This window comes from Mobula hypostoma, chromosome 17 (assembly GCF_963921235.1).
Source record: "Mobula hypostoma chromosome 17, sMobHyp1.1, whole genome shotgun sequence".
NCBI classification, from domain to species: Eukaryota; Metazoa; Chordata; class Chondrichthyes; order Myliobatiformes; family Myliobatidae; genus Mobula; species Mobula hypostoma.
This window is the reverse complement of record NC_086113.1, coordinates 60,912,231-60,939,978: the sequence shown is the minus strand read 5'-3', so window position 1 is coordinate 60,939,978 and position 27,748 is coordinate 60,912,231. Positions and strand designations below refer to the sequence as shown.

The 27,748-nt window shown below is 41.9% G+C and overlaps 1 protein-coding gene across 1 annotated transcript in view; it reads left to right on the top strand.

The window, feature by feature from the left end:
* The window catches only part of pak1ip1 (PAK1 interacting protein 1), a 35,364-nt gene extending 19,268 nt beyond the window's left edge, over positions 1-16,096 (top strand). Inside the window, exons 5-10 of the mRNA XM_063069982.1 lie at positions 303-355; positions 3,494-3,639; positions 6,871-6,968; positions 10,313-10,412; positions 13,819-13,945; positions 15,786-16,096. Coding sequence (XP_062926052.1) covers positions 303-355; positions 3,494-3,639; positions 6,871-6,968; positions 10,313-10,412; positions 13,819-13,945; positions 15,786-15,940 — 679 coding nt within the window. The 3' untranslated portion in view covers positions 15,941-16,096. The remainder of the gene's footprint in view (positions 1-302; positions 356-3,493; positions 3,640-6,870; positions 6,969-10,312; positions 10,413-13,818; positions 13,946-15,785) is intronic.
* The last annotated feature ends 11,652 nt before the right edge of the window (positions 16,097-27,748 follow it).

Below are 27,748 nucleotides of genomic sequence, written 5' to 3'. Positions count from 1 at the left end.
TATGCACATGAGACCGGAAGGTGGAATTAGGCTGAGTAGTGCTGAATGGTCTTATCTGTGTCAAAAAAAAATTCTGTGGGTTTCAATGATTATTTCATTAATGTATTCCAGCATCTGAACGACTTCTCTGCAAAACAGATTAACACAGTAAAGTACAGATATTTATTGGCAAGGGATATAATTAGTGATTATTCAAACATACAGAAGCGGACTCTATAGGAAAAAGTTGAGCTTACCCTTTACACCACAGTATGACAAGTGATACAGCTTTTCCAGTAATTCACCTATTTTTATTTCTTCAGAACATGGAATCTAATCGATGGAAAAGCTGCATTCGTGAAATCAATAAAACAGAGTAAGTTGCTTCTGCACTTAATTTAAAATTATTTTTGTAGTCATGAAATTGAAAGACCTGGGAAAGGGACCTAGGGTCCCTCTGAATTTTTGACCCTGCAATTAATTATGCCCTCAACTTCCTCTGTTCAAAAGAATACAAAACTATCTTATCCAGCCTTTCTTCATGGAAACAATAATCCAATTCTTGCAGCACATTCATTGTTCTAGCATAACCTCCCTGATTTAATGTTTTGTGCCCTGGCTGGTAAAGGGCTTGATGGAGATTAAGAGACCGTTTCACCGAGCACCTACGCTCTGTCCGCCAGAAGAAGCGGGATCTCCAAGCCACCCATTTTAATTCCACTTCCCATTCCCATTCTGATATCTCAGTCCATGGCCTCCTCTACTGTTGCGATGAGGCCACACTCAGGTTGGAGGAACCACACCTTATATTTCGTCTGGGTAGCCTCATACCTGATGGCACGAACATCAATTTCTCTAACTTCTGGTAATGGCTCCCTTGCCCCCTCCTTCACCAGTCGCCGTCTGCATTTCCCTCTCTCACCTTACCTCTTTGCCAGCCCATCACCTCCCTCTGTTGCTCCTCCCCCTTTTCTTTCTTCCATGGCCTTCTATCCTCACATATCAGACTCCCCCCTTCTCTAGCCCTGTATCTCTTTCACCACTCACCTTCCCAGCTATTTACTTCAGCCTTCTCCCTCCCAGTTCCACCTATCACCTGGTGTTTCTTGCTCCCCTCCCCCACCTGTTAAATCTACTCCTCATTTTTTTTCCTCAAGCATTTTGCGTGTGTTACTTGGATTTCCCGCATCTGCAGATTTTCTCTTGTAAACAAAATGACCTGGAGATTTTAAGTTATTTCATCAATCTGTCCCACTACATTTGGAGATGCACTTAAAGGTGCCTCTGTCTTTCCATATTTTTCAATATGGCCATATGTCTGGCCTTGTTATACCTGCCCAAATACATTACCTCAGACTTCTCTACATTTTTTTTATCCTACATCCTACAATTGTCTAACTTAATATATATTACAAAAAAATGTCAGAGCCCTGTGCAACACCACTGGTAACATCTTTCCTGTGACAAACGAAATTGTTATTAATTATCCTTTGCTTCCTTTTGCTGAAGTTAATTTTGATCCACATTGCCTCTCTCCTTTCAATTCAATATAATTCAAATTTAATTGTCATTCAACCATGAGCCAAACAAGACGCTTCACTCCGGGGGTCAAGGTGCTAAAACATGTTACCAACAATCAGGCACAAGAACATATTCACAGATGCCCAGTCCTCACACATGCAAGTCAACAATAAAATACAATGACCCAAAATTTGCATAAATGTAGTCCAGACTCCCGCCCATCTATATCATCTGTTGACCCGCCTTGCTGCCTGCTAGGCGATACCGCAGCTTTGAGGCGCAGTCCTCACATACACAAGTACATATAGAATATTAGTAGAAATACGGTGATGTAGAATGTACATGTATGTAGTCTACACTTCCTAGTCCACCAAGATCATCTCTTGACTGGCCCTGACGCCCACAATGCCATACTGCAGCTAAGAGGCCCAGTTCTCGTATACACATATAGAATATTAGTAAAAGCACTACCAGGCAAATATTTATGTGTATAGTCCAGACTTCTCAGTCCAATTGAAATCATCAATTAACCACAAATGCATTGCGCTGACCCTGGTAGCGTGCCATGGCTTAAAACACCTCTCCGCAGGCAATTGAAAAGCAAGTGAACCTGCAGCTTGAGGCCTGAGTCCATTGAGTGGCACCAAAAAAGACTTCAGTCAACCACAACAGAACTTGTGTTCTGTTGAGGGAAACCCTGGGAGGGCAGCTCCGACTCCGTTCTGGATGCCACGCTACACCACCCCTGGTAAAGCACGATGGCTTTGTCTCCTCACTCTAGCGGCTGCAAACAGGCAACACCATGGCTTCAGGCCTAGTCCTCACTGCAGCTGAAGCCAGGGAGCTCCCCTGCCATCCATAAACCTGCTGCGGTGAAGTCCTGATGTTCCATCTCCTATGACGCCTCCTGGAGGAGCCATCTTCCAAGCTGTGTCTGGAGAATGTCAGAAAACGGTTGGCTGACAAGCTTCAGGAATGGGAACTCATTTGCCAATTAACAAAATGCAGTTTGAGTGCCAGTTGCAGATCAGGACCTCAATAGAACCCCAACCACCTTGAAAAGGAGAAAGAAACATTAAAGAGAGCAATTTAAGCTGTTTCTGCAGGTGAGCTTGAAGAGGCAGCCATCCTAACTCCAATGTCCAAAGGGGACAGTAAGCAATTCGCTGATGGTGTAGACCTGCAGTAATTTAAGTTGTTAATGTATAGGAGGATCTTGCAATCATTAGAATTATGCTGAAGTAGAGCAGCAGCGCCTTTTGTTGACCCCATAGAAGCTGCTGCAACCATTTGCACCGCTATCTTGCCAGAAGTCACTGGTTTCGGATCTTGTGGGCTTTAATTTTTTTTTAAACAGCCAAAATCTTTGCTAAAAACCCACGTAGACTACATTAATCACACTGTCCTCATTACCTCCTCAAAACATTCCATTCTGGTCAATGGTCATGAAGTTCCCTTGACAAATCCATGCTGAATATCTTCTACTTTACTAATTTCCCTTTTGAAAAATTCATCCCTAACGCTTTAAGCTCAAAAGGAATAGAACAAGCTTTCCTTTTCATCCAGGGGGCTTTGGATTTGGCAGAGGGAGCACACTTACCCTGAATCCTCTGTCTTTTTAAATGCATCCCATTGCTTTGTTTTTAATTGCGTTGTTTTGAACTAGTAGGTTAAAGTCCATTTTGACTTGTAAGATTGGCTTTCACTCATTTTAGAACAATTATTATCTTTGTCCTTTTCCATAATTGTACTAAATCAATTGTTCTGAGTACAATTATTAAGCTGTCCCTCATTGATGTTCCCCTAAGCTCCACATCTCCCAGCTCTGCCCTATCTTTTTTTGAGTTTGTACTAGTTATTAATTATGGACTTGTCTGATGTGGTAAAGACATTGCATTATTATTTAGGAAGATGTTTAATAGCATTTGTCTTTGTTACAAATGTCACTATAATGAGTGATGCTGCTTATGGCCCATTATATTTGCTGTTTTAGATGCTCACATTGTTCTGTGGTCCCCCAGTGGAGACAATTATGTTGTGGTTTCAAATAACCAGTTGGATATTTATACTCTGAAAACAGCCTCCATCAGTGGTACTATTACTTGTGATAAAAGGATCTTCTCAGTGACATTTATAACGGTATGTTTGAATTTGTATTTGACTTTCCTTGACTTGCTTGTAAAGATTAGACTTTCAATAATGTGGTTAAGCCACTTGGTTAAAATTTTACTTAATTGTCCTGCCTTAACATTTTCACCCTTATTCCCTTTAAAAAGAGCTAATAAAGGTATAGTGAATGTATCATCTTCCATTATTTAACAAAAGGGATTCGCTTTCTTTGTAATCCTCACATTTGCTGGAAAATCTAGATTTTACTCCATTCTTCTCTCTTTCCACATAAGTGGAAGACAAGGTGAAGGAGAATCTAGAGATCAACAGCTACAGATAAATTATGAACCAAAGGCTAGCAAGGAACAAAATGGGTCTTCTTGAAGATCAGCATGGTCATCTATGTGTAACACAGAAAGAAATGGAAGGGATCTTAATTGGATTTTTTTTTGCATCTATATTTACTTGGGAGATGGACACAGTGTCTTCAGAATTGAGGCAAAACATCAATAAGGCCATGGGCAGTATCCCGATTACAGTGTTTGCTGTCTTGAGGCAAGTTAGGGTGGGTCAATTCCCAGGTCCTGACAAGCTGTCACCTCGGGCCTTGTGGGAGGCTGGTGCAGAAATTACAGGGGTCCTTGCAGAGGTATTTAGAATGTCTGTAGCCACAAGTGAGGTGCTAAAGGATAGCTAATGCTGTTCTGTTCAAAAAACGTTCTTAAGCATAGCGAGTAAATTATAGGCTGGTGAGCCTGATGTCAGCAGTGGGTAACTTATTGGAAGGTATTCTAAGGGCCTAATGGTGGATAGTTAACATGGCTTTGTGTGTGGTATGTCATGTTTAACCAATCTTAGAGTTTTCTGGGAAGCTTACCAGGAAAGTTGAAGATGGAAAGGCAGTGTATGTTGTCAAAATGCACTTTGGCAAAGCTTTTGACAAGGTTCTACTTAGGAAGCTGTTCAGGAAGGTTTAGTCGCTCGGCATTCAGGATATTGTAGTAAATTGGATTTGACATTAGCTTCGTGGGAGAAGTCAGAGTGGTAATAGATGGTTGCCTCTCTGAATGGAGTTGTTGTTTGTCATCTATATCAACAATCTGGATGATAACATAAACTGGATCAGCAAATGTGCGGATAACACCAAGACTGGGCATGTAATAAACAGCATAGAAGGCTCTTAAAACTTGCAGCGGGATCTGGACCAGCTGGAAAAATGAGCTGAAAATTTTAATACAGACAAGGTGAGATGTTACACTTGGGAGGACAAACCAGGGTAGGACTTGAAAAGTAGGGCACTGAGGTCTATAATAGAACGAGTGACCTGGGAATATACAGCCATAATTCCTTGATAGTGGCTTCACAGGCAGACAGGGTCGTGAAGAGGGCTTTTGGCACATTGGCCTTCAGTGCGGCATGGTAGTGTAGTGGTGACATATTGCTTTACGTCGCCAGGGCCATAGGTTCAGTTCCTGCTGCTGTCTGTAAAGAGCTGGTACGTTCTCCCCATGACTGTGTGGGTTTCCTCCCGATGTACAGATTAGTCACATGGATGTAATTAGGCACAGGCTCATTGGGCTGGAAGGATCCATTACTATGTTGTATCTTAAATGAAGAGAAATAGAATGGAAATATTGTGAACAGGAGTTGAGATGTAATGTTGGAGTTGAATAAGATGATGGTAAGGCCTAACTTGGAGGGTTATGTGCAGTTCTGGTAACCTACCTACAGGGAAGATATCAATAAGATTGAAAGAGTACTGAGAAAACTTACAAGAATGTTGCCAATACTTGAGGACCTGAGTTATAGGGAAACATTGAATAGGTTAGGACTTTATTTTCTGGAGTGTAGGAGAATGAGGGGAAACTTGATGCAGGTGTACGAAAATATGAAGGGTATAAATAGGGTAAATACAAACAGGCTTTTTCCACTGAGGTTGGGTGAGACTAGAAGTAGAGATCATAAGTTGAAAGGTGAATTATGTAAGGTGTATTTGAGGGAGAAATTCTTCAATGAAGAATATGTCTAAGCAGGTTAAACTATACAGTGTTGGAGAATGTACAGTAGCTGATAGTTCTCTTGGCCCTCTTGTTTTAGATGCTGGTACTTTGACACTTTGATATAATCTTTAAAATATGGGCTTGCCATAATGCAAAGTAAACACAGATAAGCAGGCACATTGCATTGAACCTATACATTGGTAAATACAAGGGAAATGCCTTTGAATTAGCACTGGAAGATTAGAAATATTCTCAGCTTCCATGCCAACTAATTTAACACCACAACTAAAGCAGGTAGTAGAATATTAGAGAATATATCACACAGTACAAAACAATTTAGATATTCCTCAATCCGTTTTAGATATTCCTCAATCCGTTTTTGTGCAGTCCAGAGACAGTAATTGAAGGAAAATAGAAACATAAGGCATCTATCATTTTGACCCAAAAAAGAGACTGTCAATATTATACTTCAGTGACCTAGCTGACTGAAGTCTTTGAATATCAGGCGGGGGGTGGGGGAGAAGGGGAAACAAATGCAGGAAATGTAAACTTAAAAACTTAAAATGCTGGTAACATTCAGCAGGTCAGGCAGCATCTGTGGAGAGAGAAATGATTAACCTTTGGGTTAAAGACCTTCCATCACCGTTAAGAAGGTGAGTGAGTGTAGGGAGCTGAGAATTTAGGAGGGCAATGAATGGAACAAGGGGAACGTCTGTAATGGAGTGAGATGTTCAGAATCAGGTTTATTGTCACTGTCATATGCTGTGAAATTTGTTGTTTTGTACATTGCAAAATTGCAATAAATACTATAAATTACAAGAATTAATAAATAAATAGTGCTAAATAGGAATAGTGAGGTAGTGTTCATGGACCTGATTGCAGAGCAGAAGAAGTTATTCCTAAAATGTTGAGTGTGTGTTTTCAGGCTCCTGTACTTCTGTCCTGATGAGATAGTAATGAGAAGAGGGCATGTCCTGGGCAGTGGGGGTCCTTAATGATGGATGCTGCCTCCTTGAAGTCGAGGCATTGCCTTTCGATGGTGGGGAGTCTTGTGCCAGTTGGGGTAAGGTGCAAAGATGGGGACTTTAAACCTGCTGTACTTTTGTAGACCTTTGCAGTCTTTGGGATTTCCAGTATTTCCCAGGAAGATCAGGCGCCTTATGTTGAAAGGCATTATTTTACAAACGTTTGTACAAGAGTTCCTACAATTAAATGATTTTTACTTGGGTAATAATATTAAGTATGTTTCATTCATTACTAGGAGTCTATCATCGCTATTGCTGGAGATGAAGAACATGTTAGACTGTATGACATAAACTCAGCAAAATGTCTTTCTGAATTCAAGGCTCATGAAGCCAGGTATTGTTGGACTGAAACTTCATTAATATTGTTCATTATCATTTAGATGGAGATGTCCTTTCTGGATAAATGTTTCTTTAATTCTACACCATATCCTTACTGAACCTTATGGATTACATCAATGTCCCAGTACTGGTACTTGCTCAGCAACTCAATTGATCCTTACATTGTTCACTGGTCCTCAAGAATCATCTTCTGTAAATTCCCCTATTTCTATGTTCATCTCTAGTTTGTTCATCACCGTTTTGCTCTGGGAATTTCTGTCTGCCTAATGTTTTTTTGAACAGCAAATGCCCTTTCTCCTGGTCTCTAGTTATCTCCAGTTGCTGTTATCCATTTAAAGCACTTTCTCTTATCTACCTTTTGATGTCTTTTGGCTAGGATCCCACTTCTCATGTGCTGCTGGTATAATTCCCAACTCTGAGATTTGTTTGTTAAGTGTACCAAGATGGTTTTTGATCATTTGTCGCAATCCTATCATATCTGTCACTGTTATTTGCAAATGCTGTCTTTGGGAAAAGTGTGTAATGGTCGGGGAGAACTGATCAAAGGTGACCTTATTTCAGTTTTAACTGCTTACATAGAACTGGCCAGCACTGATATAGGTTCTTAGCTCCATGGTGACTGTGCTGACTATAATGCCAAATTAAACTAAGCCTGTTTGCCTTTCCCTGCACATTCTTGTTCCTGTCTAAATTCCTCATAAATGGTACTATTGTACTGCTTCTACACTTCCCCTGGCAACATGTTCCAGGCGCCCTGCACTGTGTGTGTGTGTGTGTGTGTGTGTGTGTGTGTCTGTCTGTCTTACCTTAAACCTATGTCTTTAGTATTTGATGTTTCTACCCTACATAAAAGATTTTGACTATTGATCCTATATATGGCTCTCATAATTTTATAATCATCTATCAAGTTTCCCCTTTGCTTCTGACGCTATAGAAAAAAAACTCCAAATTTGTCCGACCTCTTCTTGTAGCTCATATTCTGCAAACCAGGTCGTCTGTATGTTCCTGGTTCACACATTTGAAGTGTACTGTTGGGAAACTAGATAGAATTATTACAGCGCAGAAGGAGATCATTGAGCCCAGTGATCCTTACAAAGAACAGTATTGTCAGTCCCCTGATTCAGCTTTTCTCTTGACAGTTTTATTTTAATCTTCAGTATCTGTTTTCTCCTGAATCTGCTTTCCCAAACTGTGGAGGTGAGGTGGTGAAGTCCACATCATATCTGCCTAACTGCATTCAGGTTCAGATTAGTTTATACACGAGGCTGCAGTGAAATTCCTTGCTCACATTCAGCTAAGAGTAAACAATATACATAGTAATAAATACAGCTTCACCAGGAAGGGAATGTGAAGGAGATGATTGGCTCAGAGGACTAGAAAAGGGTTTCCCTCCTGTCACCTCAGACACTTCAGAAAGATAGGAAAATGAAAGCAGAGGTATTTCTTTTTGGCCCTTTGACCTGGTTTTACCGTTGAGTGATCATAAAAGATCCTCTTGCTCATTAGCATGTTCCTGCTATTTCTTCATTCCCGTATAAAGCCTTTTATTTCTAGAAATCCTTAAGTACATACAGTTACTTGTCTTTAGCCTGCCAACCAAAGAAGAACTACTTGTTCCCACTTTGTTTTCTATCTGTCGACCAGCTCTCAGCCCATGCCTGTATATTCCATATTCAATTCTACACACTACGATGTGAAACTTTGTCAAGGGCCTGCTGAAAATCCCCTCCCCAAAGAAATCATCCAGCAAACAATCAGCATTAGTTGTCTAAAATTGAACAGAACACGAGGTTCAAATGTCACATGCTCCAAATGCTCAAGTAGACTAAATGGTTGAAACATAACCACCATCCAACCCCATTCTCTATCGGCCTTTCTTCCCCCCACCACTCCACCCCAGGTCTTCATGTGTCTGAAGCCATCTTACCTTCAAACTATGGATTCTCCCCCTTCTTACTTAAGCTTCCTTTCTACATTTTTATATTGGTGAGAGACCATGAACAAAATTCTATCAAGGGCTTGAGTTAGAAGGAGAGACTGGATAGGCTGGAACTGCTTTTCCCAGTTAAGAAGGCTGAGAGTGATCGCTTTGTGCCCCCTTGAGGGGCATAGATAAGGTGAATGGTTATGATCTTTTCCAGGGTAGGGGAGTCTAAAGATAAAAAACGAAGGTTTCAGGTGAAAGGGGGAACATTTAAAAGGGACCCAAGGGTGTTGAGTATACGTAATGAGCTGCAAGAGAAAGTAGCGGAGCCGAGTACAATTACAATGTTCAACAGACATTTGAAGGGGTTCATGAATTTGAGAGGTTTAGAGGGATTCTAGGCCAAATGCAGGTAAATGAGACAGTTAAGGATATACAGTTATACAGCACAGAAACAGACCCTTTGGCATAGATGAGTCAGGCCAAAGGGTCTGTTTCTGTGCTGTATAACTTTCTGACTCTGACTAGTTTAGACTATCCACATTGTGTGTTGTCTGAGCCTGGTTTAGGAGGTCAAGTTAGGATTTATTGTGGACCATGATTTGCTCTTTCTAGACCTTCCATAATTTTGAATACCTTACTCTGAACTTTTGCTTCATTGTCTGTCTAAAATTACCCATACTGCTGATATTGTCAGTTTTTTGGTTTTGATGTCTGGCGATTCTGCAGTACAAGTCATTTCTACTATGAAATCTTCTCCAGTGGAAAATATTTGTATTTAAATATCACTTCGTGTTTTCTCAGAGATTCTGCCTCAGTTAAAGGATTGTTTTTGGTTTTCTACAAATTCTAGTCTTGTATATAGGATGATCGAGAAGGAAATAAGGTGATTGATCAGTTACTTGTTCTGTTTTAGTTGTGTTTGTTGAGGGTTAAACATTGTCCAAAATATAAGGACAACTTCTTCGAAACAAGGCAACTCCCATTCTTTGAACAATACAGAGGAGCTTTTATCTTTCTGAAAACAGACAAGACTCCAGTTAATCAAAGACAATGTGACCACTCCTCTGCGCAACTGAATAGTCAGTCACTACTGTGTGTTGAAGTTCTGTACGGGGGTTTGATCCTGTAATCATCTGATTCAAGCAGAAAAGTGGTATCTGGAGACCCAAATTAACATTAACAAGATTTGATCAGTTCTGGACTATGATTAGTCTGTGTTGAAGGAGGGTGCTGCCCACTCACTTGGGTATGTTATGACTTTGATAACAGTGGTTGGGGGAAAATTTGCCTTTGCACATAGCATATTTCAAACAAAGTCTTATGTCTGGGCATTGGAAGGAATTTCTCTTTATTCCATTAAATTCTCCATTCCGTTACTAATTACCTAACCTAAACTTCTGAATTTTCTTTAGAGTGAAAGTGTTGTACTACTTTCAAGTGGGTCAGAATAACATTCTTGCCACTGCATCCAGCGATGGCTACATTAAGCTGTGGAAGCTGAACACTGAAGAGGTAGGCATAGGCATTCATCTCGTCTTATGAACATTAAATGCGAAACCAAGAATATGATGGGGAGAGAGCTGCTGGTCAAGTGGAGCTGTGATGAAAATTCAGCAATTAATTACTTCCTCTGTCTCCACAAATGTTGCCTATTCCATGCTGAATCTCTAAATAACAATAATGCTTTTTTAATCTTTTATATTTTTATTTGTATCACTGTTCCTACGTATTATTATTTAATTCACTACCACTTATCTAGGATTGCCTGCCTCTAAAAAGGTGTACTCTCTCTGGTGCGATTTCTGATTGCCATGTTTGTCATTTTTGTATCACTGTTTATCATTGGCTCATTCTAATGGAAAGTCAACAATTGAACCATTTACTTCTTTTATTCTTGGAGTATTTGCTGTGTTACATACCCCGTAACTGGGTTGCCAAACCAGCAGAAATGGATCACTCAGTTGGAGTCTGGACTACTAGAACTAAGAAAGTTTTATTAAAGAAACAAGCAACACAGTACTCTAATCAAAAGGATAATAAATGCAACAGTTCAGCAATGATAAACACACATGTACACAGAATTAAGATAACAGGATCAATCAAGCTCCTATCGTCGTCTAGGGGTAAATGACCAGTTTCAAAGTGACGCAAAGTTCAGTTCAATTGAATTCAGTTCAGTTCGCAGTAATCACTGCCGTGGGAGATGGACAGTGGGGAGAAGGAGAGAGAGAGCAAAGCGAATGAATATTCAAATGGGTTCCACACAGACCTTCGATATTCTTCGCAGTCAGCTTTCAGGCGAGCCCTTTGTGATGTCTTCTGAGGTCACCGACTGTGACCCCTCCGTTTCCAGATACGATCGTTTCTCTGCGATGAACCTGGCACCCAGGCAAGGGTGGACACACACCAGGTTCCCGCTGATCGTGCCTTTCCACCCTGTGCGTCTATGGCTTGGTCCCGCGACCAGCCTTCCAAAACTTCCCACCGACTTATGGGAGGCGCACCGCTTCCAGGGTCTCGTTACCTCGTGGTGTCGTGTGTGTCTTGCCTTAGCGAACCTGTCCCTTTTTATCCCCCCTGCTGGGGTATCGCCCGTCCATCACTTCAAACAGTTCAGGGTTCAAAGGGGGAGCCGATCTTGACAGCTCTCCTTCCGTTAAACTCTCCCGTCCCTTCATTAACATCTCCAAATGCTGCTCCATTGTTTTCCTTATCTCTCTTTCTCCTGAAGACAGGTGGCAGATCAACTGCTGATCCCACTGGTGCCAGCACAGGCCAGCTAACATCTTAATCTACGTGTATTCTCGTCACAGCTGGTATAATTTAACTACTGTTCCCAAATATATCTTGCAAAAAAAACTGAAAATGCTAGCAACTCTCAGCAGGTCAGACAAATCTATGGGAAGTTTTCAGGTTGAAAATCTTTCATCAGAATCCCGAACGGGACAAAAGAAACGTTAAACCGCAGGGAGATGGAGGAAGTAGTGTTTCTCAAAAGGTAAAACTGGGGTGACCCTGGAGATGAGCTTTAAACAGGGCCATCATCATCATTATGTGCCATGTCATCCGACGTTGGCGATCATGGTCTTTATGACCATGATTATTCTTAGCAAATCTTTCAATAAGTGGTTTGCCATTGCTTCCTGGGCAGTATCTTTACAAGACTGGTGACCCCAGTCTAATCAATATTCTTCCTGGCATAAATGGTCGCATAACCGGGACTTATGATATACTCTAGCTGTTCGTATGACCATTCACCACCTGCTCCCATGGCTTCATGTGACCCTGATTGGGGGGGCTAAGTAGGTGCCCAAGAGTAGGCTAGTGGAGGGAAGGAGCGCTTTACACTTCCTTTGGTAGAGACATATCTCCACCCCGTTACCCAGGGTATGTGGTCAATCAAATAGCACCCAGCAAGAGTGTCAAAGATCAGAAAGGAGCATTTGCAACCTCTTCAGCCAGAAATGGCAAGTGAATGATCCACCTCTGCATTCTTGCGAAGCTGGTCTTCAGCCAGTTTGGGGCCAGAAACAGCTGAACACAGTCCACCTAGAAGATGCAAGTCAGAAATTTGATGAATAACTGTATGCCTGATTGAATACAGCTTCAATCACAAGCCAGAAGCTTGTCATGATTTAGAGCAAAATGACTATTTGATCAGTCTTGCAATTATAACCTTAAATACTCCATCTCTGCACCAGTGTATTGTAGCCACAGTGCCTACCATCTGCAAAGTGCACCCAACAATTTGCTGTATTGACAGTACCTAGCATATTATTATCTCTATTTGTTTGGAAGGGCAAGTAACAAAAGATGTGGGGGGTGAGAGAGAACATCTTTTGTAAGTTTCAGTAGAGGCTGCATACCATCCTGACTTGAATATTTTTAGGAATACTGTATTTCCATTACTGGGTATGTAAAGTCTAAGAGCTCAAACCTAACAGCATCTTAAAACATGCAGATTTTAATGATTCATTAGGATGAGTGACCTCTTGAGGGTAATTTGGGAAGGGCAGTAAATGCTATCTTTGCCCATGTATTGAGAACATACCAAAAGTTTTTAATTCATTTTTTAAATTAGTTTTTATAATTTTTTTGTAGCCATAAGTTGCTTGGTCTTATCCATATCTTCTATTAGCAGTATTGTGATAACAAGGGTGTCTCACAACATGATTTACTCCACATGGGTATTACAGGCATTTAGAACATTTTGGCTCTTGGAGCGGCACAAAATGTCGAAAGCGTTGTTTATTTATAGCCCCTTTATCCAAGGGTTCTATATGCTTGCCAGTTTTTGTGAACTTTGATATTTCCATAAAATCTTTGTCAGTAATGTGGAGCTGTCGGCCTGCTCTGGAACCCTACTGACAGAACTCCTCACTTAGTCAAGTAGAGAGGATGCCTTCTTTTACTCAATGACAAACTGATATTGAAGAGAGCTTTACACTAGCATGAACCATTCAGCTTCCCACCAGCATTCTGCCGGTGGTGTTTAGTTTCAAAGCGGAGTGATGATGAAGCCCATTGCTATTTTTGATTCTGTCTTGCCAGATAAAAATGTAGAGATCACTGATGCAAAAACAGAACTCAAATACAATGAAACCTTTGAAACAGAGTTCTGTGTGAAACATAAATGTTAGGAATATTTAAAGCTAAGAGAGAGCTAGTGAAAATAAAAGAATTCCAGATCAACCACAAACAAAAGCAAGTTTATCAGTTGAATGGTCAATGTTTTTAGTGTTAAGTGTAGGAATTACATACTGCTCTCCTCTCAAAGTTTGAGAAAATAAAGGGCAGAGAGGAAACATTTTTAAAATATGGGACAAAAGACATTAACAGAATGAATTGGTTTAAGAGGATCTGATCTGCATCTGTAGATGATATTTGCAATTTATATCTCCATCTATTTACATTCCAGATTGAAAGTGGTCCATTACTGCTAAGTGAACTAAATACTAAAGCCCGGCTTACTTGTCTAGCGGTGTGGCTGTCAAATCCTGCAAGTGTTCCACAAGGGGCTGAGGAACAAAGTTCGCACTGTGAAGGTATGGAGGCACATTTGCATCTTTGCCTGACTACTTTCTGCTCTTACAATTCTTGACCCTTGAGCAACCATGATTTTAATTGCTTATCTGTTGGTGACCATGCCTTCAACTTTGATGGCACTGGAGCTTCTGAAATTCTTTCCTCAACCACCTCACTGCATCTTTCCTCCTGTTAAGTTGGTCCTTTTCGTCTACACTTTTGCCCAGACATTGGTCTCCTGCACTTCTTACATGACATGGTGTCAAACTTTATTTGCTAATATTCCCATGAAGCATCTTGAAGTGCTTTAATGTGTTAAATATCAGGAAAAATGCTGAAGTGGTAACTGTGGCAGTGTCAGTCTCCAAGCTGAAAACTTTTTGTAGACCAACTCAGTCGGACACCTTGACACTCCTTTAGATAGCTCAGACTTGATTGGCATCTTAAGGTTGATTGCTATAAATAGTGATCATTCATAGCTTTTCATTCAGTAATTTTGTGACCTGGTTTTATACTTCTGACATCGATATGAAAGAAGGTTGTTTCTTTGGAAAGAATTAGCAGCTATTGTCTGTGAAGTCGGCAAAACCATTTTCAGGATTTTACCTGAGAACATCTGGAAACTGATGCAATATGACTTGTACCATCCACACCTTTCGTGACCGTAATTTTAATGAAATGTGTTCACAACCTGAAACTATATCTCCCGTTCCACTGCCATACTTTTCCACCAAGTACCAGACTAAGCCAGAGACTCCCTTCGTTCTAAAGTCTCTTCCTCCATTCTGCAGTCCAGCTGCACAGAGAAATCTTGGAGATTGTTATGGAGATGAATGTTATGGAGGTCACTGTCAACATAAGGCTGAAAGATACTCATCTCTTGGTGACTTAAATGTGACTGGTTTGCTGGCGAGTAAGGGGTGATAGTCAGAGCTAAGGTAGGTATGCCTATAACTCTTGCAGTGTGCCAGCTTTCAAACTAAAACTTGTAGAAATGCTAGCAGTCATTCTAGTCACTGCAGGTTAGCTGGGCAGAGGATCTGATCCATGTAACTGCACTGCATATGGATGATGCCCTTGAGATTTTAAAAATGAGTTCATTTGCATAGGCATCAAGAAAACTTGGTTTCTACATTTTACTAAATAGTAGGAAGATAGTGGAACAAACTTGCAGACAAATTGCAGAGTGGTGCAAGAACAATAAAGTGATAAAAATGAAGACTTCAATTGTCCTTCTGTATGCAGGGAAATTAATAAAAGAGCAAAGAGAAGCAGACATTCTGAACATTGAATTCCAAATTATTCTTGATTAGTATGGGTCAAACCCACCAAGGAAAGATTCCTCACCAGTCTGGAAAATGATATCAGGCAAATGCAGCACATTTTGAGAGAACCAAATTGGGAAAGTGTCGCCATCATATTTAGATTAGTTGTAGAAAAGGGACAATCAATTCTGGAAGTATTCGGCAGAATGGTTTTAATGATAAAGAATCTAACCTACATTCACCCATAAATATGGTATTTATTTGAGCAAAATGCTTAATCTTCTCAAAATTATTGCTACCAATACAAACCAAATGAAGATAAGATCTTCAAGTGAATTTGGAAATTGTTGGACTGTTTTAAATATGAATATGAGATTTCAGTGTAATTATTTCAGAGAACATTATTAATGGAATCTGTATCTCCATGTACATCTGGTACCAAATTAGTAAACTTACATTTTTGTAACAAAACCTACTGGAAATGATGACGTTTGAATCACTGATCTTAAGTCTAGTGGATTAGACAATACTGTCATTGAATAATAATTAATTGTTCTCTTGAAATTTTAATTCTCCTGCATTTGTTCTGTTGCAGAAGTTACAGCTACCAAAAAATATTATAAAGAAGGGAAAAATGAAGTGAAAACAACTCCTGTGGTTGAGATCATTCATCCAAAGACAGAGCAAATTTTACACAAGAGGAAAACAGTTGCTAAAACAAAAGAGCGAAGAAAGAAAATGAAACAATAAATCAACTTGAAATAAACTCTTCCCTTTAGTATCAAATAATGTGAAGCCAAATTGCTCCATGGATAATCACAAAGACTATTTTTATGGTTTTATATTTGTAAAGAGAATATGCGGAGGATTTCATATTATCCAAATAAAACTGCTTTCTTAAATTAATCCTTTGGTACCCCAAAAAATTACTAAATTACTAAACAGGAAGCCTAATTGCAGTTGCCAAATTAGAGTAAAAACCTGTTTCCAGCACAAGATGGATGCGAATTTGTTGTACTGGTGTCTAAATCCATCCTAATTCAAAGCACCAAGGATATGCTCTGTGGCAGGTTCTGGCATGAAATGGTGACTTTGTGTGGATGGGTTAATCACTTGCCTTGGAAAGAGTCATCAAAGATTAAAACTGAACTCCAAAGATTTAATTGTAACAGTTGTTTCCCTTTTAGAAATTGTAAAAGTGATTGGACCAAGTGGTATGAAGGGAACTGATAAGGAAGATGGGGAGAAACCAGTGGGACATTAGAGGTAACTGAAGAGATTGTGGAGGTGTTAGTAATGATCTTTCAAGAATCACTAGATTCTAGAATGGTTCCAAAACACTGGAAAATTGCAAATGCCATTCCACTCTTCAAGAAAAGAGAGGCAGAAGAAAGGAAATTATAGGCCAGTTAGTCTGTCCTCCGTGGTTGGGAAGATATTGGAATCAATTGTTAAGGATGTGGTTTCGGGTTACTTGAAGGCACATGATAAAATAGGTCATAGTCAACATGGTTTCCTCAAAGGAAAATCTTGCCTGACAAACCTGTAGAAATTCTTTGAAGAAATAACAAGCAGGATAGACAAAAGAGAATCGGTTGTTGTGTGCTTGGATTTTCAGAAGGCCATTGACAAGATGCCATATATGAGGCTGCTTAACAAGTTAAGAACCCATGCTATTACCGGAAAGATATACTAGCATGGATAAGGCAGTGACTGATTGGCAGGAGGCAAAGAGTGTGTGTGTGTGTGTGTGTGGGGCGGGGGGGGAGCCTTTTCTGGTTGGCTGTCAGTGACTAATGGTGTTCCACAGGGGTCTGTGTTGGGACGGCTTCTTTTTACATTATATGTCAATGACTTGGATGATGGATTTGATGGTTTTGTCACAAAGTTTGCATAAGGTATGAAGTTAGGTGGAGGGGCAGATAGTTTTGAGGAAGTCAAGAGGCTACAGAAGGACTTAGATTAGGAGAATGGGCAAAGAAGTGGCAGATGGAATACAGTGTCGGGAAGTGCATGGTCATGCACTTTGGTAGAAGAAATGAAGGGATTGACTATTTTCTAAATGGAGGCTAGAAGAATCAAAGGTGCGAGGGGACTTGGGAGTCCTTGTGCAGGATACCTTAAATGTTAATTTGCAAGCTGAGTCTGTGCTGAGGAAGGCTCGTGTGATGTTAGCATTCATTTCCAAGAGGACTAGAATATAAAAGCAAGGATATAATGTTGAGGCTTCATAAAGCACTGGTGAGGCCTCACTTGGAGTATTATGAACTGTTTTGGGCCCGTTATCTTAGAAAGGATGTGCTGAAACTGGAGAGGACTCAAAGGTGTTTCACGAAAATAATTCCAGCTTTGAATGGCTTGTTATATGAAGAGTGTTTGATGGCTCTGGACTTGTATTCCCTGTAATTCAGAAGAATGAGTGGTGATGGTGAAAGACCTTGATAGAGTGGATGTGGAGAGGATGTTTCCTATGGTGGAGAGTCTAAGACCAGAGATCCCAGCCTCAGAATAAAGGGGTGTCCTTTTAGAATGGAGGTAAGGAGGAATTTCTTTAGCTGGAGAGTGGTGAATCTGGAATTTGTTTCCACAGGCAGCTGTGGACACCAAGTCTGTATGTATATCTAAGGCAGAGGTTGATAGATCTTTGATTGGTCAGAGCATGAAGGGCAGGAGATTGGGGCTGAGAGGAAAAATAGATCAGCCATGATGAATTGCTGGGCCAAATGGCCTAACTCTGCTCCTATGGTCTTGTGTTATGGATGAGGGGATACAGTATAAAAGAGCCTAGCATTTTGGAGGTTCTAAGTTGCAGTTTTCTGGAGATCATCTAAGAGGCAACATTGGGCATATAGTGTAAAATTTGGCTTTGACTCAATTCTATATACCGAGCTTGGGTAGAAAATTGCAAAATGTTGGGGAAAAGCAATGGAGACATGAAGTAGGGTTTGACTATAGAAATTAGCACCCATAGGACTGAACTGGGCACTCCTGGCTGTCGGACATTGGGGATAAATAGTGGTGTACTCCACTTCCTGTAAAGATTTCAGAGAGTGGATGTGGGGAAATGACGTGGGGAAGAAGAGGAAAGACATGGCAGACCAATTGAATAATTACTTTGGTTCTGTCTTCACTAAGGAGGACATAAATAATCTTCCAGAAATAGTAGGGGACAGAGGGTCCAGTGAGATGGAGGAACTGAGCGAAATACATGTTAGTAGGGAAGTGGTGTTAGGTAAATTGAAGGGATTGAAGGCAGATAAATCCCCAGGGCCAGATGGTCTGCATCCTAGAGTGCTTAAGGAAGTAGCCCAAGAAATAGTGGATGCATTAGTGATAATTTTTCAAAACTCGTTAGATTCTGGACTAGTTCCTGAGGATTGGAGGGTGGCTAATGTAACTCCACTTTTTAAAAAAGGAGGGAGAGAGAAACCGAGGAATTATAGACCGGTTAGCCTAACGTCGGTGGTGGGGAAACTGCTGGAGTCAGTTATCAAGGATGTGATAACAACACATTTGGAAAGCGGTGAAATGACCGGACAAAGTCAGCATGGATTTGTGAAAGGAAAATCATGTCTGACGAATCTCAAGAATTTTTTGAGGATGTAACTAGTAGAGTGGATAGGGGAGAACCAGTGGATGTGGTATATTTGGATTTTCAAAAGGCTTTTGACAAGGTCCCACACAGGAGATTAGTGTGCAAACTTAAAGCACACGGTATTGGGGGTAAGGTATTGGTGTGGGTGGAGAATTGGTTAGCAGACAGGAAGCAAAGAGTGGGAATAAACGGGACTTTTTCAGAATGGCAGGCGGTAACTAGTGGGGTACCGCAAGGCTCAGTGCTGGGACCCCAGTTGTTTACAATATATATTAATGACTTGGATGAGGGAATTAAATGCAGCATCTCCAAGTTTGTGGATGACACGAAGCTGGGTGGCAGTGTTAGCTGTGAGGAGGATGCTAAGAGGATGCAGGGTGACTTGGATAGGTTGGGTGAGTGGGCAAATTCATGGCAGATGCAATTTAATGTGGATAAATGTGAAGTTATCCACTTTGGTGGCAAAAATAGGAAAACAGATTATTATCTGAATGGTGGCCAATTAGGAAAAGGGGAGGTGCAACAAGACCTGGGTGTCATTATACACCAGTCATTGAAAGTGGGCATGCAGGTATAGCAGGCGGTGAAAAAGGCGAATGGTATGCTGGCATTTATAGTGAGAGGATTCGAGTACAGGAGCAGGGAGGTACTACTGCAGTTGTACAAGGCCTTGGTGAGACCACACCTGGAGTATTGTGTGCAGTTTTGGTCCCCTAATCTGAGGAAAGACATCCTTGCCTTAGAGGGAGTACAAAGAAGGTTCACCAGATTGATTCCTGGGATGGCAGGACTTTCATATGAAGAAAGACTGGATGAACTGGGCTTGTACTTGTTGGAATTTAGAAGATTGAGGGGGGATCTGATTGAAACGTATAAGATCCTAAAGGGATTGGACAGGCTAGATGCAGGAAGATTGTTCCCGATGTTGGGGAAGTCCAGAACGAGGGGCCACGGTTTGAGGATAGAGGGGAAGCCTTTTAGGACCGAGATTAGGTAAAACTTCTTCACACAGAGAGTGGTGAATCTGTGGAATTCTCTGCCACAGGAAACAGTTGAGGCCATTTAATTGGCTATATTTAAGAGGGAGTTAGATATGGCCCTTGTGGCTACGGGAGTCGGGGGGTGTGGAGGGAAGGCTGGGGCGGGGTTCTGAGTTGGATGATCAGCCATGATCATAATAAATGGTGGTGCAGGCTCGAAGGGCTGAATGGCCTACTCCTGCACCTATTTTCTATGTTTCTATTCTACAGCGTGACTTCAGAGAACTCGGAAGAAGGCTGAAAAGCAGGACTTCCAGGGTGGTTATCTCCGGTTTGCTTCCAGTTCCCCATGCTGGAGTGGGCAAGAACAGGGAGATAATGGATCTGAATGTGTGGATGAGGAACTGGTGCAGGAAACAAGGATTTACATTCTTGGACCACTGGGGTATGTTTTGGGGTAAGAATGAATTGTACAAAAGGGACAGGTTGCACCTTAATAAGCGGGGCACCAGCATTCTGGCAGACAGGTTTGCCTCTGCAACACGGGTGTGTTTAAACTAAGTAGTGGGGGGGGGGGGAACGGACTGGAAATATAAGGATGGAGATAAAGGGAAAGTGAGAATAAGTTAAGAAAGACGGCAGAATCAACAGAGCAGAAAGCTCAAGAAGGGATCATACAGTATGGCCAAGTGAAATAGGAATTGATATGGGAGGTGAGGGGAGTAATGAATTAAAAGTATTATATATGAATGCACGGAGTATAAGAAATAAAGTGGATGAGCTCGAGGCACAGTTGGAAATTGGTAAGTATGATGTTGTGGGAATAACAGAGACATGGCTTCAAGTGGACAGGGCCTGGGAAATGAATATTCAAGAGTATACGTTCTATCGAAAGGACAGACTGATGGGCAGAGGGGTTGGGGTGGCTCTGTTAGTGAGGAATGATATTCAGTCCCTTGCGAGGGGGGGACATAGAATCAGGAGACGTAGAGTCAGTATGGATAGAACTGAGAAATTCTAAGGGTAGAAGGACCCTAATGGGAGTTATCTACAGGCCCCCAAACAGTAGTCTGGATGTAGGGTGTAAATTGAATCAAGAGTTAAAGTTGGCATGTCGCAAAAGTAATGCTACAGTTGTTATGGGGGATTTCAACGTGCAGGTAGACTGGAGGAATCAGTTATGTACTGGACCCCAAGAAAGGGAGTTTGTGGAGTCCCTCCGAGATGGATTCTTAGAACAGCTTGTACTGGAGCCTACCAGAGAGAATGCAATTCTAGATTTAGTGTTGTGCAATGAATTGGATTTGATCAAGGACCTTGAGGTAAAGGAGCCATTAGGAGGTAGTGACCATAATGTGATAAGTTTTAATCTACAATTTGAGAGGGAGAAGGGAAACTCGGAAGTGTCAGTATTACAGTTGAACAAAGGGAACTATGGTTCTATGAGGGAGGAGCTGGCCAAAGTTCAATGGAACAATACCCTAGCAGGGATGACAGTGGAACAGCAATGGCAAGTGTTTCTGGGAATAATGCAGAAGGTGCAGGATCAGTTCATTCCAAAGAGGAAGAAAGATCCTAAGGGGAGTAAGTGGAGGCCGTGGCTGACAAGGGAAGTAATGGACAGTATAAAAATAAAAGAGAAGAAGCGTAACATAGCAAAGATGAGTGGGAAGCTGGAGGATTGGGAAACTTTTAAAGAGCAACAGAAGGTAACTGAAAAGGCAATACGTGGAGAAAAAATGAGGTACGAAGGTAAACTAGCCAAGAATATAAAGGAGGATAGTAAAAGCTTCTTTAGGTATGTGAAAAGGAAAAAAAATAGATAAGACCAAAATTGGGCCCTTGAAGACAGAAGCGGGTGAAATTATTATGGGGAACAAGGAAACGGCAGACGAGTTCAACAGGTACTTTGGATCTGTCTTCTCTAGGGAAGACACAAACAATCTCCCAGATGTAATAGTGGCCAAAGGACCTAGGGTAATGGATGAATTGAAGTTAATTTATATTAGGCGGGAAATGGTGTTGGATAGGCTGTTGGGTCTGAAGGCTGATAAGTCCCCGGGACCTGATGGTCTGCATCCCAGGGTACTTAAGGAGGTGGCTTTAGAAATCGTGGACGTATTGGTAATCATTTTCCAATGTTCTATAGATTCAGGATCAGTTCCTGTGGATTGGAGGGTGACTAATGTTGTCCCTCTCTTCAAGAAGGGAGGAAGAGAGAAAACAGGGAATTATAGACTGGTTAGCCTGACGTCAGTGGTGGGAAAGATGCTGGAGTCAATTATAAAAGATGAAATTACGACACATCTGGATAGTAGTAACAGGATTGGTCCGAGTCAGCATGGATTTACAAAGGGGAAATCGTGCTTGACTAATCTTCTGGCATTTTTTGAGGATGTAACTATGAAAATGGACAAGGGAGAGCCAGTGGATGTAGTGTACCTGGACTTTCAGAAAGCCTTTGATAAAGTCCCACATAGGAGATTAGTGGGCAAAATTAGGGCACATGGTATTGGGGGCAGAGTACTGATATGGATTGAAAATTGGCTGGCTGACAGAAAACAAAGAGTAGCGATTAACGGGTCCCTTTCGGAATGGCAGGCGGTGACCAGTGGGGTACCGCAGGGTTCAGTGCTGGGACCGCAGCTGTTTACAATATAAATGATTTAGATGAGGGAATTAAAAGTAACATTAGCAAATTTGCCGATGACACAAAGCTGGGTGGCAGTGTGAAATGTGAGGAGGATGTTATGAGAATGCAGGGTGACTTGGACAGGCTGGGTGAGTGGGCAGATGCAGTTTAATGTGGATAAGTGTGAGGTTATCCACTTTGGTGGTAAGAACGGGAAGGCAGATTATTATCTAAATGGAGTCAAGTTAGGAAAAGAGGAAGCACAACGAGATCTCGGTGTTCTTGTACATCAGTCACTGAAAGCAAGCATGCAAGTACAGCAGGCAGTGAAGAAAGCTAATGGCATGCTGGCCTTCATAACAAGGGGAATTGAGTATAAGAGCAAAGAGGTCCTTCTGCAGCTGTACAGGACCCTGGTGAGACCACACCTGGAGTACTGTGTGCAGTTTTGGTCTCCCAATTTGAGGAAGGACATTCTTGCTATTGAGGGAGTGTAGTGTAGGTTCACAAGGTTAATTCCCGGGATGGCGGGACTGTCATATGTCGAAAGATTGGAGTGACTGGGCTTGTATACTCTGGAAGTTAGAAGGCTGAGAGGGGATCTTATTGAAACACATAAGATTATTAAGGGATTGGACATGCTGGAGGCAGGAAGCATGTTCCCGCTGATGGGTGAGTCCAGAACCAGAGGCCACAGTTTAAGAATAAGGGGTAGGCCATTTAGAACGGAGTTGAGGAAAAACTTTTTCACCCAGAGTGGTGGATATATGGAATGCTCTGCCCCAGAAGGCTGTGGAGGCCAAGTCTCTGGATTCTTTCAAAAAAGAGATGGATAGAGTTCTTAAAGATAGCGGAATCAAAGGTTATGGGGATAAGGCAGGAACTGGATACTGATTGTGGATGATCAGCCATGATCACAGTGACTGGCGGTGCTGGCTCCAAGGGCCGAATGGCCTACTCCTGCACCTATTGTCTATTATCTATTGAGTTGGGCTGCCCTGCTGGTAATGGGCAGGATTGGGCTGTGTTTGGGAGATGCCTCCCCAGTTGGGCTGAGTGGAAATGGGTCATACATAGTTTCTCTAAGCCTCTGCTGCCAACAGCAGATCATCCTTCAGGAGGGTGAACCCATGGAAATCACCTGACCCAGATGGTGTACCTGGCCAACTGGCTGGAGTGTTTACTGACATTTTTAACCTCTTGCTTCGGCTGTCTGAGTTAACCACCTGCTTCAGGCTGGCTTCAGTCACAGCAGTGCCCAAGACGAATGTATAGGTTTTCACAAATAAAATGGTGGAGGCGTTTTATGTTTCAAAAAACCATAGCAACTCACTTAACGCCAAAAACTGAACTCAAAACGGGCTTAAGAAACCCTTTACGTAATTATGTCATCGAGTCGGACTAGGCTTATTAAATGAAACCCCAACTCAATGTCGGTGGTTGTAATTTATGTACATTTCCACTAATTACGTTATTCTACAAACGTTGTAACGTGCCTAATGACTATCATCCAGTGACACATGGGTCCACTGTGATCAAGAGCTTTGAGAGGTTGGTCATGAAGCATGTCAGCTGCTGCCTGAGGAGTGATCTAGAATTGCTCCAATTTGCCTTCCGTCACAACAGGACAACAGCAAAGCCATTTCATTGGCTTTTCACTCTGCTCTGGAACATCTGGGCAATGGAGATGCATATATCAGGATGCTTTCATTGATTACAGCTCAGCATTCCCTCAAAGCTAATCACTAAGCTCCTAGGCCTAGGCCTCAATACATCCCTGTACAATTGGATCCTCAATTTCCTTGCATGCCAGCACCAGTCAGCACGATAGCCTAGGTAGTTCTAAGGTAGGGACATGTACGGCACGGCTTTGTGATTGGCAACAACATCTCCACAATCACTATCACACTGTGTGCTTATCCCTCTGCTTTACTAGCTTTATACCCATGATTGTATGGCTAAATATGGCTTCATTGCCATATTTAAGCTTGCTGATGACACCACCGTTGTCGGCCGAATCAAATGTGGTGATGAATTGGCATAAACACGAGGAATTCTGCAGATACTGGAAATTCAAGCAACACACATCAAATTTGCTGGTGAACGCAGCAGGCCAGGCAGCATCTCTAGGAAGAGGTACAGTCGACGTTTCGGGCCGAGACCCTTTGTCAGGACAGGGTCTCGGCCCGAAACGTCAACTGTACCTCTTCCTAGAGATGCTGCCTGGAGCAAATTTGATGTGTGTTGATGAACTGGCATATAGGAGGGAGATTGAAAATCTGGTTGAAATGTGCCACAACAACAACCTCTCACTTAACGCCAGCAAAAGCAAAGAGCTGATTATCGACTACAGGAGGAAGAATCTGGAGGTCCATAAGCCAGTCCTCATTAGGGGATTGGACATGGAGAGGGACAAGAACTTTAAATTCCTTGGCGTTATATCAGAGGATCTGTCCTGGGACCAACACACAAGGAAGGTATTACAATACCTCTACTTTCTTAGAAGTTTACATAGATTTGACAAACTGCTATGGATGCACAGTGGAGAATATCATGACAGGTTGTGTCACATATGGAAAGAGCAATGCACAGGAACAGAAAAGTTTACAAAGAGGTAGATACAGCCCGTCCATCACAGGCAAAGCCATCCCCATCATTGAGCACATTTACAAGGAGTACTGCTGCAAGAAAGCAGCATCCATCATCGAGGACCCCCTTCACTGAGGCCATGCTTTCTTCTTGCTACCACCATCAGATAGGAGGTCCCACACCACCAGGTTTAGGAACAGTTATTACCTTACAAGCATTAGGCTCCTGAACCACCATGGATAACTTCACTCCTCTCTATGCTGAACTGACTCCACAACTTTCAAGGACTGTACAGCTCACGTTCTCAGTATAACTTACTTTTATTAAATTATTGCACCATTTGTCTTTTTTTGCGTGTTGGTTGTCAGTTTTTGTTATTTATAGTTTTTCATAAATATTAGTATTTCTTTGTTTTCCTGCAAAAACATTGAATCTCAAGATGACATATTCATACTTAGATAATAAATTTATTTGAACTTTGAGATGGGACTTTATTGCCAGTATTTTCTAAATCTGAGATTCACACTCAGCACAGAATCAGGCCATCAGTCTACTGCTTCCCCACTGAACATAAATTGCCCATCTATACCAATCCCATTGTATTTTTCCCACATTTTCATCAACTCTCCCCAGATTCTAGCACACTCCTAAACAGCAGGGGTGAATTCGTGTGGTCAATTAGCCTACGATATACAAATGTATATGCAAGGGACATGGTCGGAAATGGGTATCTGGAGGAAACTCATACAGCTGCAGGGATTACATGTAAATTCCACAGGAGGGCAAGACTGAACCAGGTTGCAGCAGTAGCTCTACTGTCCATGCCACTGTGCTGCAGGAAGTGTTTTATTTTGCATATTAATTCTCTCTGTTGCGACTAGAGTCATACTTCATGGAAAACAGGACCTTTAGTTCAAATTCCCATCCAAGTTAGTCCCATTTGCCCACTTTTGGCACACATCGCTCTAAACGTTTCCTATATACCTATCCAAGTGCCTTTTAAATGTTGCTATTGTAATAGCCTCAACCACTTTCTCTGGTAGCTTATCCCATGTTCAGACCACCTTCTGTTTGGGGAAAGTTGCTCCTCAAGAAAGTGATGAGTTATACAGCTCTTGTTACATGCACATGCAGTTCAACTCTTTGAGTGATTATGCAGAAAGTTTGAAGTTAATAACTCATCTCCTTCTACCTTAGGCCACAAACTTATCAATCACCTGTGCTGTGAGCACTTTCTGGAGGTTCAAGATCCGTATGCTCCACGACTGCTGGGCTAGTGTGTAAATGTAGGAGGGGACTATGTTGAAAAATAAATGTGCTAGGTTTCCTAAAATTGACTCCTTCTACCTTAGGCCACAAACTTATCAATCACCCCTCGTATGTCGCTCATAACTTCATTCACCTCTATACAAGCATCCCTCAGTTTCTCACACTCCATTGAATAAAGTTCCAGCCTGCACTACAAATCTTGTTTTGGTTCCTGTTCTTGAAAGTAATTCTGACACAATATACTTGGAAATGGGGTTATGTTCCAACTTTTTTACCCTTGAGAGGGTGTTGAAGATGCTCACTTAGTTCACCATGTGGTGGGTAAGGGTGCCAATTTTTACCCATTTTTATGAGACTTACCATGAAGTGCTTTACATGATGATTTTCCATGATAAGTACAGGGTACTTGCCTGGCCACAGAATGGAAATTAGGGAATGATTTTAAATGTTCCTTATTATATCTGTCTCCTGCTCTGCAGCTTGGAAATCTTCTGGTTCATCCGGAGTTCAAAGATAGAAAGAGTCAGATGGGTCACATTGCATAAGCTCCTGGACAACAGGGAAAAAAAGCGTACCCAATGTTGCCTTCACCTTCATATGTGGCTGCATCAGCCTGTGTGTGGAACTGAAGTATGTGGATAGCGAGTACCACTATGTGTTGAGATTCTATCTGCCCTGTGTTGGAAGGATGGGCCTAGCCTAGTAAGCTGGATGTTGCCACACTATCTGCCTTTTATGGAAAAGTTCTTCCAGACCAATGGCTTTGACCACAAGTCTACCAGGCAGTGGTCAGCATTGAATGTCCTGCAGACACGGCAGGAGGACCTGATGGATATTGTGTGGTGATTCCCTGAGCAGACTGTCCAGACCATTTGACAAAAATGCCTCATTGCTTGATCTCACCAACAGGTACCAAAACCTCCCTTGGCTGGCAGTGAAAAGGTTTCTCCCGGTCAGATAGTTCCTGCATGCTCACAGTATCACAACCACAGCACACTGCCCCCAGAAGGAATGTGGCAGGGGTGAGACAGTTACTCGTCTCTGTGGGCAGCGGGTTTGCAAAGAGGGTGTGGAGAAAGATGCAAGAGCCTGTATTACAGTTCATCCCAGGCATCTGCATAACATAGATGTCTCTGATCTACAGGATGTTCCCAGCGACACATAAAGAGGCGGACATCAAGTGCTGCTGGAAGATCAACTTTGTGAAATATGTCCTACTGTCTGCCAACACACTGAGATATTCATAGGGGAATGCTGTCGACTGGCGTATACGAGGCTACAAGAACAGCTGCGAAGGGATGCACTGAAGCTTGGTGCAGCCGCCACAAGGGGAAAGACCATAGGATAGGGTTTTCCCTTCTGCATAGGGAGGGGCTGGGTTGGGTGAGGAAAGCTCCTCAATGATGCTGATGGTGTACCACCATATGAGTGGTAATGGCACTATTAAAATAAGTGACCAGATCAACCACCAGGAGAAGAATCATACTCCACCG